A 22,173-nucleotide genomic window follows, 5' to 3' on the forward strand; every position below is an offset into this window, starting at 1 on the left:
TATGCAATAATTACTGTACACGTGACCTAGATTACCTCTATGTACATTATAAATCCCAAGAGAGAATGTTATACTTTTTGTTTTAAACCGTCATTGGTGGCCCTCATCCTATCTGAGTTTGGAAGCTACATGTTAATTTATTCTCTCAAACCTATCTAGTTGCTATTATTACCCTCATTTTGTAGATGAGGAACTTGAGATACAAAGAGTTTAATGTACCCCAGGTCATTCATTAGAACCTCGTGGATTTAGAATTTGAACCCATGTTTCCCTGACTCCAAAATTTACATTCTTAACTACCTATAGCATAGTACCTTGGTAAAAATACTATCAGAGGAACAGAGAAGAGGATGCTTAATTTGGCGGTTTAGGAATGTTTCATTGAGAAAGGGATTATTTTAGCTGTTTACAGACTGGTAAGTTAAAACTCAATAGGAAAAATGTTGATCAAGTAAAAGGAGCCAGAGGGGAGGACGTTATAAGCAGAAACAAATCTTTGTCAAAGGCATGTAAGTGTGTGTGTGTGTGTGTGTGTGTGTGTGTGTATGCTGGCAGTTCCTGGTAACTGGAATATGCTGTCAGAATTAACCACTTGTATTTTAGTTTACAAAAAAGTATAATTTTATGAGCATTATATTGTTACATGTAAATTTCTATTCCTAAGGAAAACATCCTGCCTTTTAACCTGGCAGGAAGCCATAAAATATAACTGTTAAATAGCTTAAAATTTTAAAAACTATTTGTTTTCAAAATAGACGTCTCCTTCCCTTTCTCAACCCATTTTCTGGTTTCAGAATTTTTCTAAAAAATTTTAAATCTCCTCTGGTCTTTCTTGGCTCGTTTGCATCCTGTCTGCTTTTAGCAGCCCTCAGTATCCCGTTGCTCTCCATTTCTTTCCTCCAGTTCCACATCTTCTCCTTTCAAAGTGGAGGCTGCTTCGGTTTGGATTTTCTTCTTTCTTCTTTTTTTATTTAAATCTTCTTTAATGTTTGTTCATTTTTTGAGAGAGAGCAGGAGCAGAGGAAGGGCAGAGAGAGAGGAGAGAGAAGAGAGAATCCCAAGCAGGCTTTGTGCTGTCGAGCACAGAGCTTGACACAGGGCTCGGATCGCACAAACTGCGAGGTCATGGACCTGAGCCAAAACCAAAAGTCAGATGCTTAACCGACTAAGCCACGCAGGCGCCTCTGGATTATTTTCTTCTTCAGAAGTCTGTGGTAGATTGATAAGAATGGTCTTGCAAGTTCTTAGATTAAGTGTAGGTAGGAAAATTCGAGAACATTCTGCAAACATTGTCTTCCTTTTTTTGTGTTAGGCTGCAGAACAAGCAAAAGCAAGCCCAGCCCTGGTTGCCAAAGACCCTGGTACTGTGGCTAACAAAAAAGAAGAAGAAGATTTAGCAAAAGGTACGTTTTTTAAGTCTCTGGTGTTGGAAAGGTGGGAAGAAGATGGGCCCTGAATATTTTTTTCCTGAGATATTTAAAAATAAAAGAAATAGGATTTTACAGCTCACACTGAAATCCATTTTGTTCCCCTTTGCAGTATCAACTGATACTCTTTTGAGACAACTAGTCTTCATATGTGTCCTTTCAGTCTTTCTTTTTTATTAATATTTTTATCACACCATATATCCATAAACAATGCCAAATACCTTATGTGTCCAACAGATTCTTTACTTTTTTAAGTTTATTTATTTATTTTGAGAGAGAGGAAGAACAAGCACAAGAGGGGCAGAGAGAGAGGGAGAGAAAGAATCCCAAGCAGGCTCCACGCCATTAGCCCAGAGCCCAACATGGGACTCAGTCTCACAACTGTGAGATCATGACTCGAGCCGAACCGAAGAGTTGGACGCTCAACTGACAGAGCCACCCGGGTGCCCCACAAATTGTTTTTTCATAGGGTACATAACATGTACAGTTTGGTTTTTTTCATGCGACAGTACGTCTAAGATCTATTCATAATAAAATATGTAAGTCAAGTTCATTTAACTATTGCGTAATATTTCAGTGTACTAAAAAAAATGTATATGGCAATTTTCTGTCCTGCTACTGACGGGCATTTGGGTTTTCTGATTTTTTTTTTTTTTTTTTTTTTTTTTTACTATAATAATAGGGTGCATTGAGAATCTTTGTAATATCTATTGTAGATATCTACTCTTGATTTGTGGCATTTACTTTAACTTTGATACTGGCGTATTTTATCTAACAAGTTTTCAATTTTGATATAGTCAAAATTTTTGCTTTTTTGTTATGATTTTGCATTTTTTATATCTTAAGATATTTTTCCCCCAAATCCTAAAAGGTACTTTCCTGTATTTTCTTAGGAGAGTTTTAAAGTTTGCTTTTACCTGTTAGGTCTTTTATCAATGTAGAACAGAAGTAGCAGGGATGAAGGGGTTATGGTTTGAGTTGAAGCAGGGTTCTCAGTCTGTTCAGGTTATATTACAGAGCCTAAGTGACACATGGTGATGACTTCCATTGGGGGAGGAGGGAAGCAATGCAAGAGACACATTTGAAATCTCTTTGAGGGAATTTGATAGGTGAGACTTCATTGTAGTTATTTCCTAGTTCTACTTCTTAGACTGATCACAAAGAATTACCTTTGGAGCAGTAAAATGCAGGTTCCCATATACTACCTCTGACATTCTGATTTAGTAAGTCTTCATTGAGATTTGGGACTCTTGCCAAGTGATTGTGATTATCATTTTTGGGAATTGAAGCTATAGAAATATATTGAAAAGATGAAAGAAAATTAAAATATCTGCAGCTAAATAAAAACATTGGATTTGAGAGATAATATCTTTTTATTACCCAGAATAATTTAAATTTTATCCATTCAGTAAAAATAGTCATTAATGGCTGCTCAACTTTTTAATAGTTTATTCTTTAAACTTTCGGTTGTGAATGAATGAATTAAATTGATGAAATGATTTTTATTCAGTATGTAATAATATATCCTAGTTTCCAGCTCCACATTTAAAAGAATGCATTTTTACCTTCAGATTTTTTTTATACTTTGGATTGTTGGATATATTAACATTTGGAGTCTTTTTAACTCATTATTTTCTAGCTATTGAGTTGTCCTTGAAGGAGCAAAGGCAGCAGTCAACCACACTTTCTACTTTGTACCCAAGCACATCCAATCTCTTAACTAACCACCAACATGAAGGCCGAAAAGTTCGTGCTATATATGACTTTGAAGCTGCTGAAGATAATGAACTTACTTTTAAAGCCGGAGAAATTATTACAGTTCTTGATGACAGGTGATGGATAATATCAAATTGATATTAACTTGACATTCATATGAAAACATATATTACTTCTGTGTTTCATATTATTCCTGTTGAATGCCATTACCAAAGGTAATAAGAAAAATATTGATGTAGATATTTTCTGTGTCACATTTGGTTGCTTTGCTTGTGTCATATTGTCTGTATTCTTATTTTGTAGTTTAATTTTTTTCTTATTTCTTGTTTAAATTGTTTTTATTTGATTTGGAAGACTCGTTTATTAATTTTTTTTTCATCTCATAAGATCGGTTTTTAAATTAGTAAGTTAAAATTTTAGAAATTAAATTAGTAAAGTTAAAATGTTAGAAAATACACCAAATATGTATATGTATTTATGGAATTTGTAAGAAATACATAATATATTGAGTTTATTTATTCACAAAAAATAGTATATCCATGTAGGACAAATTCATTTTATGTGCAATTATATACATTTATATTACTATGGGAGATGATTCAATATATCTGGTTTTTGGCTGTAGCTTTATTTTTACTTGAAAATTGTTACTGATGATGGTTATTGATAATGAAGTACTAAAATTTGCAAGCAGTTTTAAAGAATAAATTCAAAAATATTTAGGTTAGTCCTATAGTAGCACATTTACATTCTCTTCTCTTGAGTGAAAGAAAATGAATTCAATTTTGGGCTGGTTAGCTGGAAATTGCACAAAACCTTGATCATTGATTCATTCAAAAAATGTTTATTGAGAGCTTGTTGGCTTTCCTCATACTAGGCACCCAAGATAAAACAGTGAACCTGGAGTTGTACCTGGAAGTGTGTTCCTTGTGAATGCTTTGTTCTATAAACAGTGTCATCTGTCATGTTGTCTCTTGTGGGGGGAGAAATGTGCATTTTTGGACAAGAAAAATGTGCATTTTGTATGTACAAGAGAGAGCACTAATTTAGGAATGGATCTGAATTAAGTGCCTACCATTTATTTTATCACAAAAGAGCCTTACAGACAGTGGAGCTCATGAACTACCTGAAGTTGACAGTCAAATGCAGAGACCTCTGTTTTGGAGAGAGAGTTCAGACCTTTTACTAAATCCTCAGAGCATTCGCCAGCCTTCCAAAAGATAAAGAACTGTGTTTAACAGCCCTTTATCTTCTCTGAGGGTTCATCTTCTGTTTGTAATAATAATATATTCATTTCTTCCCTCATTGGATTGTTGTGGGATTCAGATCTGATAATAATGCAAGTTAAACACTATTAAGGTAGAGATTTATAGAGATAAAAATATTTTTTGTTTCTCATTAGTGATCCCAACTGGTGGAAAGGTGAAACCCATCAAGGCATGGGGTTATTTCCCTCTAATTTTGTGACTGCTGATCTTACTGCTGAACCAGAAATGAGTAAGTATTTTCCAGTCTGTAAGTGGATGATAATCCATAATTTTCTTCTTAATAAAAGTTGAGTAAATTCAATTTAATGGAGCTGGGACTCTCAGACATTAGTGCCTCCGAGGTGTTTATTAAAAATGCAGCTTGCTAGTGAGATTATTTACCGAAAATCATCTAATTATCTACAAATTGAAATTATATTTCTACCAAGATTATCCTTAATCAGGTAATTGTGCAGCCTATGGATTTTTCTTTTAAAACATTATATATATATACCATTGTAAAAACGCAGATTAAGAAGTGTTATGAAATTTATGCATTAGGTATTTTCTTTATCAGTTCCTGAAGTGTGACAAATGCAGTGTAATCTCATAGGAATTCTTTCTGTTCAAAGATTAAAGCCATTTCTTTAGCATCTAGCCCCAAACTTGGAGGCACTGGCCTGTAAGTAATATAATGAATGGCTTTCCTAAGACCTCATGTCAGATAGTCAGAAGGAGCCATAACTAATCTTATGAAAACTTTCTGTTTACTTTCCAAACCTGTGCTACCAAGGGAAGTAAACTAGAAAGTGGGGCCTAGAAGGAAAAGTGATGTTACGGGCAGGCATAATAGTTGCAGGAGACGTAAGTATTGGTAGCCCGCCAAAATGTTTGTAGGCAGTTCACTATATTTCTACATAATACTATAGTTCACTGAATCTTCATAATGATGAGTTGGGGTCACCAAGATTAGGTCATAAATGAGAAATCTATTCTAGTGTAGAAAGGTTTCTATTAGTGGTTGAAAGGTTTAGAATTTTAAAAGAGCTTTTGTATATAAGTTGGTAGGCTATAGTTAGCTGGCAAAATATCTCATCTTTCTATAATGTGAGTACAAGGGGTCAAAGAAAGTTACAAATTGCAAGATGCTTAGGTCTTTTTTAGTTTACAAGAATTTAAAGAAGGATCTTTGTCTTAGTCACCTTTTCATTTCCAGCAACTGGAATGAATCTTACCCAAACCAGTACTGAATCTTACCCAAAATATAGACTATATAAATATTTATGCAGTAAATGATACATAAGTATGTGTGTATATACGTACATATATACCTATATATGTATACATAAAACAACACATATACTTTTCTTGAAAAAATACAGGAACACTTTTCTTTCAAGAGAAGGCTTTAACAGCAAATCAGATACTACTTTTATCTGTAATGAAACGATGCTGTCTTCTGATGATTCCCAGGTTATCTTGTGTCATTTCATGACAGATTTATAGCAGAGACAGATTCCTGCTACCCGTCCTAATAATGTAGTTCTTTTTTGTTAGAACCCAAGAAATATGTCGTAGAACCTATTTAAGATGGCAGTGTATTGTGTGCCGGCTTTTTAACCTGCGTTTATGCTGGTGGTTTTTTTAATTTGTTTTTTGGGTGTTGGGGTTTTTTGTTTTTGTCCTGAATCAGCTGTTGGAAAGGATAGAAAGGTCTTGGACTTGTGTTCAATCTGAGATCCAAGATCTTGTATCACTCATGTAGCCGTCTCATCTTGTCCCCCATCGTGTAGAGTGCAGCGTTAAAATGAATACTCTAGCTCTTCTTCCTGTGTTTCTCTCCGGACTTCTGTAAAGAGGAGAACTGGAACAGCAGAGCTTCTGTCATAGAAATGTAGTTATTGAACTTGGGAAAGCAATGTTAGCATGATCGTCATCATGCTATTCTTTGTGAGGAATCAGAAGCCCGCTTTACTTACTGGCAAGGAGAAGTACCCACCCTGCTTAGCTTGTTTTTTCTTTGGAAGTGTGGTAGATACTGTGAAAACAGTTTGTTTCGTGCACATGTGTATACACGTACACACATACGCATGTGCACACATGCTATACGCAGACGTGCACACGTGCGTAGTAATAGTATCGGTGCCTGTGAGGAAAACGCTGACAACTTGTACATGGTCGGCTGGCACGATGTCGAGTCCTCCGTGTGTTCTCTTATGGGTAGCAGCCAATGCGTGCTTTCCCAGCTTCCTACTTGTTAATAGCTCAAGATATAAAAAGCAAAAATACCTCTAGCACATGTCTCTTTTACCCCCAAGGGAAAATGAAACCAGCTGAAAGTGTTTTGTATAGAATTTTGCTTTATGGTGACTTACGTGGAATGAATGTATTCCTTACGTTGGAGATTACATTATCTGCATTTTATACAGAAGCACACAATACAGAATACATGAGTGATAGGAGCTCCTGTTCTCAGAGTAAAATCATTGGCCAGATTCCAGCATGTGGACTGGTAGAGCCAGATAGGCTGGCTTTCAGATCCAGGCTGTGTCATACATCAGCTTTCTCTTGTGCACGAACTTTTAATATTACTGTGCTGCTGTTAACCTCATTTTAAAATGGGCGTATTTCCTAGTATAAGAGAGTCACTGGGGGGAAATGTAATATTCTATTACACACATTAAATAGTTTAATAATACATTTCCTTTCCTTACTTCTGCTCTGTTCCCAACCCCCTTTTTATAGTTTCTTCTTAACATTGTTATGAATACCAATTGACCACATTGATACAAGGATGAAAAATACAGAAAGTTCATTCCTTTAAAGCTGTATGGACCTCTCAGGATTTGTGGGGAGAAGGTTAATTGCTCTATTAATCATAACCTTGTATTTACTAGTTAATGATACATTGAATAGTTTTTAAAGATTGCTTTGTTGAGCAAGAGAAATAATGTGCGTCTGGTCAGTGGTTTGCAGGTCCCTTCATAACCACAGTGTTATTTCAAAGAGTAATGCAACTAAAAAATGTAGGCCGATTTAGTGGAAAATTCAGATCACTGCCAGTGCTACTTGTAAAGTCCTCCACTGACCTGGATGTCATTGATTCTCTTAGTAAAAACACTGAATGGCATGCCAAAAAACATATGCCTAACTTTCCAGTTCACTACAATGAAATAGTGTGGTCTTTCAAATGAGACTTTTCTTTGAAAGGACTGGTAATTTAAAAGAGAGTTTATTTTGATTGCAGAGTTCATTTATGTAAAACTTTACTTGTGAAAGAACTTTACTTCTAAAACTTTTTGCCCACCAGTTCACTAAATTCTCATATGTAGTAAGTGATTAATCTTTGCTTTGGAAATATCCCTTTTATTTTTAGTGAAGTGTCTTTCCAGGAAAATGTAAAATCTTAGAAGAGAAAATTAAGAAATCTTCACGGAATTCCACAAAATAATGTTCTGTCATTTTTGTCTAAATCTGTTGTCTTAATGACCCCTTAAACTACGTCTCCCAGATCAAAGGGAATATTGAGAAAAATCCAGATTCTCTCATAGAATTTGAAGTGCTTTGAAATAGAATTTTAAATTTCTTATAAGGAAAAGGTGAATATTACATGTTTTGCAGTTAAAACGGAGAAGAAGACGGTACAATTTAGTGATGATGTTCAGGTAGAAACAATAGAGCCAGAACCGGAACAAGCCTTTATTGATGAAGTAAGTGATTTCTTCTGTGAAAGTGGTTCATACTTGGTATTGAAGTTGAAATACTTGTCTTGTTTTAAAAAAAGTGATTACTTGATTAATGCATGTATTTTATGTTATAAAAATTCAGGCAATATAGACAAAGCAAAGATTCTCCTTGAAACTGTCTCTATAGTCTTATTCTGTACCTCATTATTTAAAATTTCTGCTTAATATTCCATAGAATGGACTTGGCATGATTTAATTATTCTTCTATTGGACCCTTAGGTTGTTTGCAGTTTTTTGAGGTTTTTTGATTATTACAAACACTAGTGTAGTGAATTTTTCTTTGGATTGAATATAGTTAATAGAATATATGACTGTTTCATTTACAAAGATCATTATTTAATGCTCTGGAAATTACATCCTTTGTAATATCTTAAACTTATGATGAAAAATGATATGTCATCTTAAAAATAAGTGAAGGGATTTTATAGGTTTTTAGCCTTCTTCTGGAGGGAACCGGAAACAAAGTTTGAAGAGTGCTCTTTTAGAGAAACCGACTGCAGATTGTGCTGAGAGCCAGGGAATTTGACGGGGTCAGGGAAACTTAACATTTGGGCAGTTGCATTACATAAGAAAATGCGTGTCGAGTCAGCCTGGTGGTCCGTATAACAAACCTCATGTCTTCGATTCTAGGTAATTTCAAATAGAGTGTGGTGTTTAAAACAAAAATTATCCACATGTTAGTTGACTGTCACATTACCCCCCTTCTCCCCCCACTTTTTTTTTGCTGTAAGCAGTCTTTTCTGTAGCACGCCTTCCGTTTTAGACTATTTAAAATTAAAATGGTGACTCTTTTACATTAAAAACTGGTATCCATTTCAAAATACAAAATTCTTGTGACTTTAGAAGTTTTTTATGTACTTGTGCGACTTTCACCATCCAGTGATTAGTTCATCTCTCAATCTGTTCTTTGCAGAAATAGCATTTATTTATTTTTAAAAATAATGTACTTATTTTTGAGAGAGAGCACAAACAGGGGAGGAGAAGAGAGAGAGAGAGAGACACAGAATCTGAAGCAGGCTTCAGGCTCTGAGCTGTCAGCACAGAGCCCGATGCGAAGCTCAAACCTATGGACTGTGAGGTCATGACCTGAGCCGAAGTCGGACGTTTAACTGACTGAGCCACCCAGGCGCCCCAGAAATAGCATTTTGGTTTTAGTTTAAATGACTGCTTAGAATTGGTAGTCTTTTACACTGTTTACCTAATGTACCTGTGTTTAGTAATATAACCATGTAAGAACCATGCATGGAGAGAAGTTCGTAATTATTACACTATCATTCTTTGGTACGTGAGATCAGTATTTTGATTTTTAAAAATTTAAATTTAAGTACATATGTACTTGTGTAATATACAGATGTGTTTATGTAATGATGGTGTCATTAGGTCCATTGGTTTTTGCAAGGGAATATTCTGTGATAGATCTGAGTCCTTGCTTTGAGATCCTTCCAGCCTTTCCCTACATAGGAAAGGAGAGAAGCCACAATCTTACGGCTTCCTTTATGACAGACTGAAACATTGGTGGGAAGAAAATATAGAATAAGATCTTATGGCCCTACTTAGAAGAAGAGCTGTACTATAGCTGAGCTGTGCCTTGCTAAAGCAGCTGCTGGATTCGCCATGGTGGAGAAGTAATAACTGAGCTGTTAGTCATAGGTAATGCCATCTTGAGAGCAAAGTTACACCTGTCAGCATGGCAAGGGTACCAGCTGCTCCAAAACAAAGTGACACGGAATTCCACAACCATGACATAACAGATCGAAGAACTCACACGTTGTAAGTTGAAATATGGCTCTCTTCTTCTCATATAAGAGAGTCTCCGTGAGCAGTTTGAAAAATAAGTAGGAAGAGCTTTCAAGGCTCTGACTTCACTTGGTACTAAAGAGAATACGTGGATAGTAAATACATAAAAGCAAAATTGGAGTCTCTGTATGAAATATAAAAGTTTTTCATCCATTATCTAATTAATGAAATGAGAACATATTGTTGCATAATGATTTGTTGCTTTTTGTATTAACTATTTAATTCTTGTAGGACAAAATGGACCAGTTGCTACAGATGTTGCAGAGTACAGATCCCAGTGATGACCAACCAGATCTTCCAGAGTTACTTCATCTTGAAGGTAAACTTTGTTTTCCATTAACCTTGCACGTAAAGAATAATTAGAGTTTGTCTGTAGTGTTCTGTTACAGAATGGTTTTATATTTAAATAAAATTTAAAATGATATAAAAAAATGTGAACACTTCTCATTCTTCTATGACCCAGTCTTGCCTATATGAGTATCTATCACAGATAAGCTTTTCTTTGCTGTGTTGTCTTATATTTCTTTAAATCTTGTTATCTTAGCAATGTGTCACCAGATGGGACCTCTCATTGATGAAAAGCTGGAAGATATTGATAGGTAAAAGAACATGTGCTATGTCTATATTGTGTGTCTTCTTTGCTGAAGTTCTAAGTGTATGCTGGGATAGAGCTGCCTTTTAATTTTATTTATTTTTATTTTAAAAATATGCCAAAGATCTGCCAGAGGTACCAGTTCTCATTCAGTTGTTTTCCACTAGATGTGGGAATTAGAATTGGACCCATCTTCCTGCGTTGTTTTTTTTTTTTTTTTTTTAAGTGAGAATTTATTTGATCTTAATTATATTAGTCTTTTTAAAAAATAATACCTAGCTGTTCTAATCATTGTAATGCTATAAGTGACATTACCAGAGCCCACAGATGACTCACCCATCTGTTATTTATTAGGGATACCTAGTTATTTCAAGATAAAGTCAAGTACAATAAGCTAGAGTTCTGCCAGCACCATACCTTAGATAGTTTTGGTTGCCCTGGAGCTAGAATACAGGATATTTTCTGTCATAAGGTTAAAGTAATGTCTACTTATATTACTTTTTGCTGTTTTTGTGTGTGGTCATATTTAGAACATTGTATCATTTAATTAGCAATTGTATTTGAAATTACTCTGTAATATTTCAGAAAACATTCAGAACTCTCAGAACTTAATGTTAAAGTGATGGAAGCACTTTCATTGTATACCAAGTTAATGAATGAAGATCCAATGTATTCCATGTATGCAAAATTACAGAATCAGCAGTATTATATGCAGTCATCTGGTGTTTCTGGTTCTCAGGTAAGCTTTTAAAAATTCAAGTATATCATTTTAAATTCTCAACTATGTTTGAGATTATTTGGAATAGCTGTGTTTTGTAAGATTTGAAACTTTCTAAAAGTAATGCTTAGAACAAAGTTTAAAAGAATTTTTTACTTGACAAATACAGTGTATAATATACTAATTATTCCAGTAATTCTTTTCACAATATTATTTTTCTTCAAAGGTGTGCATCAGAATCAAACATTTAAAAAAAAATACAGGTTGCTTCTCCCCACCCCAGACTACTGAATCAGAATGTTCAAGAGAAAGGCCGAAACATCTGTATATTTTTAAAGCTTCATATATAATTATCTGGTTAAGAACCATGTCTTCTGTCTGAGTAAATTGTCTAATTACTACGAATTTTTTCTGAGAATCTACAGTTTTGGGTTTTATAGTAAGTGGCTTTAATCTGAATGTTTCCATCTTCCTTTACATGAGAAGGCATAGAATGCATCCTCCTTCTTCACCTTAAGTGACTGTTTCAGGAGCCCTTTTCCCACAAACTCAGTATGGTCACTGTATAGGGACCTAGCCAAGCATTCCATTTTATTTATGTGGGTGGCATAAACTTTGTGCAAATTAATTTTTTTCTTATAACATGGCCCACTTTCCTCGAAATGAGGGACCGGATCCCTGGAGTTGACCAGCCACACTTGTCCAGTGTGAGGCTAGATGACACCTACTCACGGCTCTTGATACCAGTTTTAGCAAAAAAAATTCCTCTTCATGTTCCATTTGCAAATACAAAAAAAAAAAAAATGCTTTTAAGAGGACTGGAATACCTCTGTTTATAGTGAACACCTTCTGTATTCTGATGTATGTATGGTCAGTCTCTTAGGGCTTAAACGAAGTGCTGAGATGATTGTCTTCTCTCCTGATGACTGTGTTACTATCTTAACAGCTGGCAAAAATCTGACCACATACACAGTTCTCTTTTCAAACATGTGAAATGGAAAGATTGAATGAATACTATAGAAAATTAGAGTATTTTGTGTGCTTTAGATTTTGGGCATTTAAGAGATCAATCCCATTAGATTAAAATACTGTTTCTGGATGCATAGCCCAACGCCAAATCCAACCTCCCACCTGTTTTTTGTGTTTGTTTTTGTTTTTGAATAAACCTTTGCTATAACAGCCATTCTCATTTGTTTTTACATTGTTTCCGGCTACTTTCTATATGGGCGGTTCAGTAGTTGTGACAGAAAGGCCCACAAGGCCTAAAATATTTACTATCTGGACTTTTGCAAAAATGTTTTTGCTCATCCCTGCTTTAGAAAGTTAGCTTGCTCTGTGTTCACTAAACTGTAATTTAGGAAATACAAATTGTATCTATAAGCACATGCAGTCTATTGATATAAAACTGAATTCAGAGAGACTTCTTAAACATTTTTTGAGATTCCTTTTATGAAAGTACTTAAAATATCAGTATGGAAAGAGAGATAATATTAGTTTCAAGATAAGTTCCTTTATTGTTTCTGTATGAAATAAACCTGAGTGTAGCTCATGGTTTGTTTACCTAAGAACAAAAATGATCAGAAAGCCCACTTCACTGAAAAGTATTCTTTAAAATACCTGTCAAAAGAAGTAACTTTTAAAAAGTTTTTGGAGCTTTCATTGTTCACTTTGTAACTGAATGCCTCTACAAAGAAATTTTGGCACACCTGTTAAAATCTTAGAAAGTCTAATTTTTTTTTTTTTTTTTTTTTTTAATCATGACCTGTTCTAGGTGTACCCAGGGCCTCCTCAGAGTGGTGCTTACCTGGTTGCAGGGAGCGCACAGATGAGCCATCTCAGGAGCTACAGTCTTCCCCCAGAGCAGCTGTCTTCTCTCAGCCAAGGAGCTGTTCCGCCATCTGTAAACCCAGCCCTTCCCAGTCAGCAGACTCAGGCTTCTTACCCTAAGTAATTTGAGTTTTGACTGTTATTTGACTACTGTTTGGAGTTAGTGCTCTTACAACTCTTAAATGCCTCCACTCATCTGTAACTGTAAGAACTGCATAAGAACAACCTAGGATAGATGGATGCCGTCACCAATATCAGATGGTCAGCCCTGTTTACGGTGATGAGTGGGTCCTACAGGACCCCTTGCAGTATTGCATTACTAGCCCAAAGGCTATTCCTCTGTCTTACTGACTCATTGAATGGCTGTATTCAGGTCTTGGTTCTGTCCTTTTTAAATTTCCTATCATTTTTCTTTTTATCGAAGTAAAATTGGCCGTATAACATTATGTGAAGTTTCAGATGTACGTTGTAATTGTACATCTGTATGCACTGCCAAGTGATCACCACTGAAAGTCCAGTTACCATCCATCACCCTTCTTCACACATTCCAGCTACCCCGTCACCCCCTTCCTCTCTGGGAAACCACCAGTCTGTTCTCTTTTAAGTTTGGTTTCGTTGTTTGTTTGTTTGTTTTTTAGATTCCACCTATGGGTGAAATCATATTGTCTATTTGTCTTTTTCTGACTTATTTCACTTAGCATGACATATTTCTAAGGTCCATGCATGTTGTCTCAAATGGCAAGATTTAATTTTTTTTTTTTTTTAGGGCTGTAGTATATGTACACTGTACGTACTTCTACACAGGCACACGCACCCCACGTACATCTTCTTTATCCATTAACTTATCGGTGGACATTTAGGTTATTTCCATTTCTTAGCTATTATAAATAATCCTGCAGTGAACAAAAGGGGGGCTCTACTTTTTCGAATCGATGTTTCTGTATTCTTCAGGTAATTACCATATCCAGAAGTGGAAGAGCTGGATCGTAGAGTAGTTCTGTTCTTAATTTTTTGAGGGATCTCCAAATGTTGGCTGCACCACTTTACGTTCCCACCAACAGTATGTGATGGTTCCCTTCTTTGTACTGCCTCATCGGCACTTGCTATTTCTTGTCTTTTTTGATAATACCCATTTTAATTGGTGTAAGATAATATCTCATTGTAGTTTTGATTTGTATTTCCATGATAAGTACTGATGTTGAGCGTCTTTCCTGTGCCTCTTGGCCATCTTGTATGTCTTCTTTGGGAAAATGTTTGTTCGTATCACCTGCCCACTTTTTAAATTGGATGGTTTGTATTTTTTGTTGTTGAGTTGTGTGAATTCTTTATGTATTTTGGGTAAATCCTTGTCAGATACATGATTTGCAAAAACTTTCTCCCATTCAGTAGGTTGCTTTTCATTTTGATGATGGTATCTTTTGGTGAGGAGAAGCTTTTTATTTTGATGTAATTTGTTTATTTTTTTCTTTTGTTTCTCTGTCTTTGGAGTCCGAGCCATACAGATACCGCTAAGACTGATGTCAGGGAGCTTATTACCACTTGTGTTTTCTTCTAGGAAATTTATGGCATCAAGTTTTACATTCAAGTCTTTAATCCATTTTGTATATATTTTTGTAATGTTTATTTTTGAGAGAGAGAGAGAGAGAGAGAGAGCAAGGGAGGGGCAAAGAGAGAGAGGGAGACACAGAATCTGAAGCAGGTTCCAGGCTCCAAGCTGTTAGCACAAACCCTGACGTGGGGCTCAAACTCACAAACTGTGAGATCATGACCTGAACTGAAGTTGGACACTTAACTGACTGAGCCACCCAGGCACCCTCTTTACTCCATTTTGAATTCATTTTTGTGAATGGTGTAAGCTGGTAGTCCAGTTTCATTCTTTTCTATTTGGCTGTTCAGTATTTCCAACACCATTTATTAAAGATACAGTCCTTTCTTCATTGCATGTTCTCGGCTCCTTTGTTGTAAAATAATTGTCCATATAGGTGTGGGTGTAACTCTGAGCTCCCAATTCTGTTCCACTGATCAGTGTGTTTCTTTTTATGCTGATACCATACTGTTTTGATTACCGTAGCTTTGTAGTATACTTTGAAATCAGGGAGCATGATACCTCCAACTTTGTCGTTTCTTCTCAAGATTGCTTTTACTATTTGGGTTTTGTTTTTTTTTTTTTTTTTTTTTTTTTGGTTCCATGCAAAATTTAGAACTGTTTGTTCTAGTTCTTGGAATTTTGATAGAGATTGCAATGAATCTGTAGATTGATTTGGATAGTATGGAGACTTGAACAGCATTAATTCTTCTATACCATGAGTACAAAATATTTTTCTTTTTTTGTGTCATCTTCAGTTTTTTTCATTAGTGTCTTACAGTTTTCAGTGTACAGGTCTTTCACTTCCTTCGTTAAATCTATTTCTAGGTGTTTTATTCTTTTTGATGCAGCTGTAAATGGGATTATTTTCTTAGTTCCTCTTTCTAATAAGTCATTATGAGTATATAAGAAATGCTACAATTCTATATATTGATTTTGTGTGTTTATAAAATCTTTGTCAAGTATCTTTACCGAATTCATGTATTCTGACAATTGTTTTGGTGGTGTCTTTTGGCTTATCGCCATGTACTCTCCTGTCATCTGGAAATAGTGACAGTTTTACTTCTTCCTTGCCAGTTTGGATACATTCTCTTCCCCCCTCCTTCCCTCCCTTCCTTCCATCCTTGCTTCTTTTTATTTTTTTTGGCCTAATTGCTGTAGCTAGGACTTCTAATACTATGCTTACTAAAAGTGGCAAGAGTGGACATTCTTGTCTTCTTACTGATCTTAGAGGAAAAGCTTTCAGCTCTTTACCATCGAGTATAACGTTAGCTGTGCCTATGTCATTATATCTTTTCTTATGTTGACTAATGGTGCCTCTGTACCCATGGTGCCTCTGTACCTCAACCCTCTGTTGAGGGTTTTTATCAGAAGTAGATGTTAGATTTCGTCAAATGCTTTTTCTGTATCTGTTGAAATATGATCTTTGTCCTTAGTTTTGTTAATGTGGTGTATCACATTGTTTGATTTGTGGATATTGAGGCATCCTTGCATCCCTGTAATAAATGTCATTTGATATCATAGTGTTTGATCCTCTTAATGTACTGTTGAATTTGATTTGCTAATGTTTTGTTGATTTTTGAATCAGTGTTCATCAGCGATAGGTTTGTAATGACATTTTTTTGTGATTTCCATATTTGGTTTTGGTATCAGGGTAAGGCTGGCCTCATGAAATGATTTTGGAAGTAGTCTCTCCTCTTCATTTTTTGGAAGAGTTTGAAAAAGATAGTTATTAAATCTTTGAATATTTGGTAGAATTCACCAGTGAAGCTGTTTAGTCCTGAATTTTGTTCATCGATAGATTTTTGATTACCGATTCAATCTTATAGTAACTGGTCTATTCAGATTTTCTATTTCTCTATGATTTAGCCTTGGAAGATTGTTTCTAGTAATTTTTCCATTGTTTCTACCTTTTCCAATTTGTTGGCATATATTTGTAGTAGTTGCTCCTCATCCTTTGTATTTCTGTGGGGTCAGTTAAAACTTTTTTCATTTCTGATTTTGTTTACTAGAGCCCTCTCTTTCTCATAAAGGTTTGAGTTTCTTTATCTTTTCAAAGAACCAGGTCTTAGTTTTATTTATGTGTGTATGTATTTATTTTATGTGTCTCTGTTATTTACTTCTCTGATTTTATTATCTCCTTATTTTTCTTGACTTTGGGCTTCATTTGTTCTTCTTTTTCCAGGTCCTTTATGTGGAAAGTTAGATTGAGATTTTCTGGTTTCTTGAGGTAGGCCTATATTGCTCTGATCTTCCCTCTTAGAACTACATTTGCTGAATCCTATAGGTCGTACTATGTCATATTTCTGTTCATTTGTCTCTAGGTGTTTTGTTTTTTTTTTTTATTTCTCTTTCTTTCTTGATTCAGTGGTGTTCAGTAGCGTAGTATTTAATCTCCAAATATTTGTAGTTTTCCCAGTTTTCTTCTTGTAATTGATTTCTAGTTTTTATAGCATTGTGGCCACAGTGGATGCGTGATATGATTTCAGTTTTCTTGAATTTATTGAATCTTATTTTGTAGTGTAACATATGGTCTGTCCTGGAAAATATTCCATATGCATTTGAGAAGAATGTGTATTCTCTTTCTTTTGCATGGTGTGTTCTATAAATATCTAAGTTCGTCAGGTCTAATGTGTTGTTTAAGGCTGATGTTTTTTATTGATTTTCTGTTGGGATGATCTATCCATTGATAGATAGTAAGTAAGGTGTTAAAGTCCCTTACTATTACTGTATTACTGTCCATTCCTGTCTTTTGGTCTGTCAATGTTTACTTTATCTATCTTGTTGCTTCTATGTTAGATGCATATATATTTTTAAACGTTATGTCTTTTTGTGATTGGACCTTTTTATCATTGTGTAATGCTCTTTGTCTGTTATTACAGTCTTTTAAGGTCTGTGTTGTCTAATGTGAGTACAGCTACTTCAGCTTTGTTTTTGTTTCCATTTGCATGGAATATCTTTCTCTAGCCCTTCACTTTCAGTCTGTTTCTGGACTTCCTTCTGAAGTACGTCTTTTGTAGGCTGCATATAGATGGGTCATTTTTTTTTAATCTATTCATTTATTTCATCTTTTTTTCATTAGAGAGTTTAGTCCATTTTCATTTAAAGTAATTATATATTACATTTAAAGTAAATATATACCTATCAATGTGTATATTTACTATTTTGTTAATTGTTTTCAAAGCTCTTTTCTGTTCCTTTTGTCTACTCTCTTGTGGTTTGATGGCTTTCTTCATTGTATGTTTAGATTTTTTTTACATTTTCTCTTATGTACTTATTAGAAGTTTTTGCTTTGTGGTTACCATGACATTCACATATAACTTACTATGTATATAACAGTCCGTTTTGAGTTGATAGTAACTTAAATTTGAACACATTCCAAAACTTTACATTTTTCCCACTACCCCCAGTTTTTATATTTTTGATGTGTCATTTTGCACTTTTATTTTAGCATCCCTTAACTAATTATTGCATTTTAATTAATTTTACTCTTTTTGGTTTTTAATCTTCATACTTGCTTTATAAGTGAGTGATCTACCTTTACTATGTTTTTACCTTTCCCAATGAGATTTTTGCTTTTGTATGTTTTCTTATTATTAATTGGTGCCATTTCTTTGCATGTTAAAGTCATCCCTTTAGCATTTCTTGAAAAGCCAGGTTTAGTGGTGATTAACTCCTTTAACTTTTGTTTATCTGGAACACTTTTAATCTCTCCTTCAATTTTCAGTGATGATCTCGCTTGATGATTCTTTGTTGTAAGTTTTTTTCTTTTAGCACTATAAATACTGTCTTCTGACCTTCAGTTTCTGCAGAAAAATCTGCTGATAGCCTTATGGGGTTTTTCTTGTATGTAATAAGTTGTTTTTCTCTTACTGCTTTTAAGATTTTCTCTTTAACTTTCACTGTTGTAGTTATAATGTGTCCTGGTGTAGATCTTTTGGGTTTATGTCTTTTGAAGCTCTCTGAGCTTCCTGGACCTGTATGTTCATTTCATTCTCCAGATAAGGGGAAGTTTTCAGCTATTATTTCTTCAGAGTAAGTTTTTTGGTCTTTTCTTTCTATCTTCTCCTTCTGGGACCCTGTAATGGGAATGCTATTCTGCTTGATATTTTATTAAAGGTCTTCATTTGTTTTATTTATTTTTTCTTTTTTTCTTTTCTGTTCCTTCTGGATGAGTGCTGTTGCTTTGAATTCCAGTTTGCTGATCAAACTTTGGATTCATCCAGCCTGCTGTTGTACCTGCCTTGTATATCTTCCAGTTCATTTATTGTATTTTTCAGTTGCATAACTTTTGTTGGGTACTTTCTTATATTTTCTCTCTCTTTGTTCAAGATAAAACTGTTCATCCATTTTTCTTCGAAGTGTGATCAGTTTCTGAGCTTCTTTATGATCATTACTTTGAACTCTATGAGGTTGCTTTTACAGTTTCATTAATGTCTTTTTCTGATATTTTTTTCTTGTTCTTTCATTGGAACATACTCCTCTGTTTCTTCATTTTGCCTGACTTTCCATGTTTGTTTCTTTGTGTTAGGTAGATTAACTACCTCTCTGTCTTGAAGGAGTGGCCTTGTGTGGAGCACAAGAAGCATAATCCCTTCTGAGCAGAGCTTGGTGCTCACAGGGTGTCCCCTGTGTGGATTGTGCATGCTTGTCTGCTGTGTCAGGGCCCAGTCTGTGGTGTGGGGGTGGGTAGGGCTGGTGCCTGATTGGGCCGTGACTCACAGATGTGCTGCAGTGTGGTGGCAGGCATGGCTCTTGCCCTCACCTGACCATTTCTCATGGCTATGCTGGGTGTGGGCAGAGTTCTTCACTGTGGCTCTAGCTAGCAGTAGGCTAGATAGCTCCAAAATGGTAGTTGCTAACCCTGACATTCTCAAGGTAGGGTGAGGTCACCGATATGGCTCCTACCAGTTTCTCTGTCCCTGGAGAAAGTCCCAACAGTTTCCTGCCTCTCTGGTGGGCACTTCAAGATTAGTAAATATTTCTTGTTTACATAGAGTCCAGGCGCTTTTCAAACTGTTGTTTTAGTGTTGGGTTTTGAGTGAGTCTCCATCTCTAGCTCTTCCAAGAGCAAGTTCCCTGAAGTCTGTGGCTTTCCTTGATTAAATCACCATTGTTTTTCCAAAACCCAGCATATTTGGAGCTCTTCTCATGCAGGATCTGAAGGTTGGGGTCCCTGAGCACAGACCCCTCACTATCCAGGGAAGATGTGTGTGTATTTGAGATCTCTCCCAATTGTAGATCACCGTGCCTGGGATGGGGTTCTTTGTCCAGACGGTATCTCTGCCTCTCCTGCCTATCTCAGTGGTATCCTTTTTTGTCCTTTGTTGCAGAGGCTTTATCCAGTTTTCTGGTCTTTTTCAGGGTAAATTATTTCATGGGTTTCATCTTAAACCCCGCCCATAATTTGGTTTTGTTTTTATTTGAGTATGTGATGATACTTGCTAAGGACTTTAATGAAACTTAAATTCAGTAACTATAATTTATTATCTTCCACAAATTTCATATGAAATCTAAATGTTTTTATCATTACTGTTATAGAATTTATAGTTCTGGGATGTGTCTTAAGACAAATATTTCCTTCTTTTTGCCCTACATTGGAATTTAGTATATATCACGGCAAGATAAACCATTTGAAAGGAGAGATACAAGAAGCTATATGCCTCTATGGTTTATGCATCAAGTAGCTGAATATGAAAAGACAGGCCCATGTTTTGGCTATTTATTCTAATGCCTATTCACGTAGTTAAATGATTATGTATGATGAGATTTATAACGATATGTTTTTGCTGCTTCAATGGGAACCTAAACTGAAATCTTTCTTTTAAAGCGAATAAAAGATAGGCAGTAAGAGTTCAGCAGTGTGTCATTCTAGAAGTCACGATATTCTTCTGACGCACAGCTGAAGTTTCTTGTTGGTACAGGCACAATTTGTAGAAACCTTTCCATTAGTGTTGGAAGTTTCCCAGGAATGCTGCTCTACTAACATCACTGTGTTATTCATTCTCAAGAGTCATACAGGGGATGCTTAGAGATCTTCACATGTCATTTTGTGATCACATCTAGTATTCTGAAGTGACCATAAGAAAAAGGGTAATGGGGAGGCCTGTTATAGCCATTAAAAAACAAGGAATTTACAACTGGGTTATATAGGTTAGGAAAAAAATGTCATGTGTAGCTCTTTCTGTTCTAAGACTTTTTTTTTTTTTTAAGTTGAGATTGGAGGAATATGAATACCCTTAGGTGGGACATAAGCAAATTGGTAGTGAGCAGCTGTTCTTGGAAGAGTAACATCCTTTTTTTTTTTAAAACTAGATACAAGGTAGGTAGGTATTGTTGAGAATGTACATAAGGTAACTAGGAACTTCTTCGATACTTTACTATGGAGCCAGAAGTGCTGCCTCTTTTCCAGCTAGTCCTCTGTTACTGTGTCACATACTGCTCTAGCAACCTTGTTACTAGAGATTGCTTGGGAACAGTTCTTAGGTCAGGGCCTGGAGAAATTGTCCTTGTAAATGAACTAATCTGTTGGTAGGTGCTTGACCTTACATTGTGCTTTAGAGCTGCAGTGTCTTGTTGACTTTTGTCCTCTGTTGCTGTGTCTGCTTCTGCAGTCAGGTCATGGAAATCCCTGGTGCAGGTCCTTCTCTGTAGTCTGGGGCCTCATCTGCTGATACATTGTGGCTGTTAATATCATCTCTCAAGAGAGACATGCACATTTCAGTAGGTGCTTTTTGTAGAACATTTCCTTAAAATATTTAGCCCTTTTTAAAAACCTGGCTAATTCTGTTTATTCTTTAGTTCTTAGAACTTTGTCTTTACTAGACCACCTGTTTTGCCTTCCCTCCTCTCCAGCACTGTTCCTCTTCTGTTGCTGTCACAGGACCCCAGCACACGGTGTACTGTTTTACTGTCACTTTTTAACTTGCTTATATCCCTAAACTATAAACTTGCTTATATCCCTAAACTAAACTATTGAATATGGAGAGCTGGAGCTAAGTCTCTTTCACCTTTTTTTTTTTTTTTTTTTTTTTTTTTTTTTTTTAATGTTTTAATAGGGGGCGGGTGGAGATCGTGAGCAGGGGAGGGGCAGAGAGTGGGAGACAGAGAATCCCAAGTAGGCTCTGCACTGTCAGCACAGAACCCAAATGCAAGTCTTGAACTCATGAACTGTGGAATCATGACCTGAGCCGAAATCAAGAGTAGGACGCCTAACTGATTGAGCCACCCAGGCCCCTCTTTCACCTTTGTATGCATACTGTGCAGCCCAGAGTTTTACACCTGGTAGGAACTTGGTAAATATTTGATAAATAAATATTTAGTATTGATGGGAATTTCAGGTGCTGTGTTAGGGCCAATGAGATAAATTTTTTAATTTCTTGCAAAGGCTTCACAAAGGCACATACACATATATAAACCCATGTATACCATATATTTATAAATATGTAAGAAAATTTGTGAGGTGCCTGGGTGGCTCAGTTGGTTAAGCATCTGACTTCAGCTCAGGTCTTGATCTTG

At 35.6% G+C, this 22,173-nt stretch overlaps 1 protein-coding gene across 4 annotated transcripts in view; it reads left to right on the forward strand.

Moving 5' to 3' along the window:
• Positions 1-22,173, forward strand: part of STAM (signal transducing adaptor molecule) — a 76,530-nt gene that overhangs the window by 47,506 nt on the left and 6,851 nt on the right. For 3 of the 4 annotated variants that reach the window (XM_060659237.3, XM_060659240.3, XM_060659239.3), the window contains 8 exons: positions 1,313-1,403; positions 3,067-3,259; positions 4,546-4,640; positions 8,012-8,100; positions 10,165-10,252; positions 10,478-10,532; positions 11,111-11,264; positions 13,015-13,190. In XM_060659237.3, coding sequence (XP_060515220.3) covers positions 1,313-1,403; positions 3,067-3,259; positions 4,546-4,640; positions 8,012-8,100; positions 10,165-10,252; positions 10,478-10,532; positions 11,111-11,264; positions 13,015-13,190 — 941 coding nt within the window. The remainder of the gene's footprint in view (positions 1-1,312; positions 1,404-3,066; positions 3,260-4,545; positions 4,641-8,011; positions 8,101-10,164; positions 10,253-10,477; positions 10,533-11,110; positions 11,265-13,014; positions 13,191-22,173) is intronic. The other variant, XM_081796054.1, reaches the window with a different exon arrangement.

The sequence above is a fragment of the Panthera onca genome, chromosome B4 (genome assembly GCF_046562875.1).
Source record: "Panthera onca isolate mPanOnc1 chromosome B4, mPanOnc1 haplotype 2, whole genome shotgun sequence".
Classification (NCBI taxonomy): domain Eukaryota; kingdom Metazoa; phylum Chordata; class Mammalia; order Carnivora; family Felidae; genus Panthera; species Panthera onca.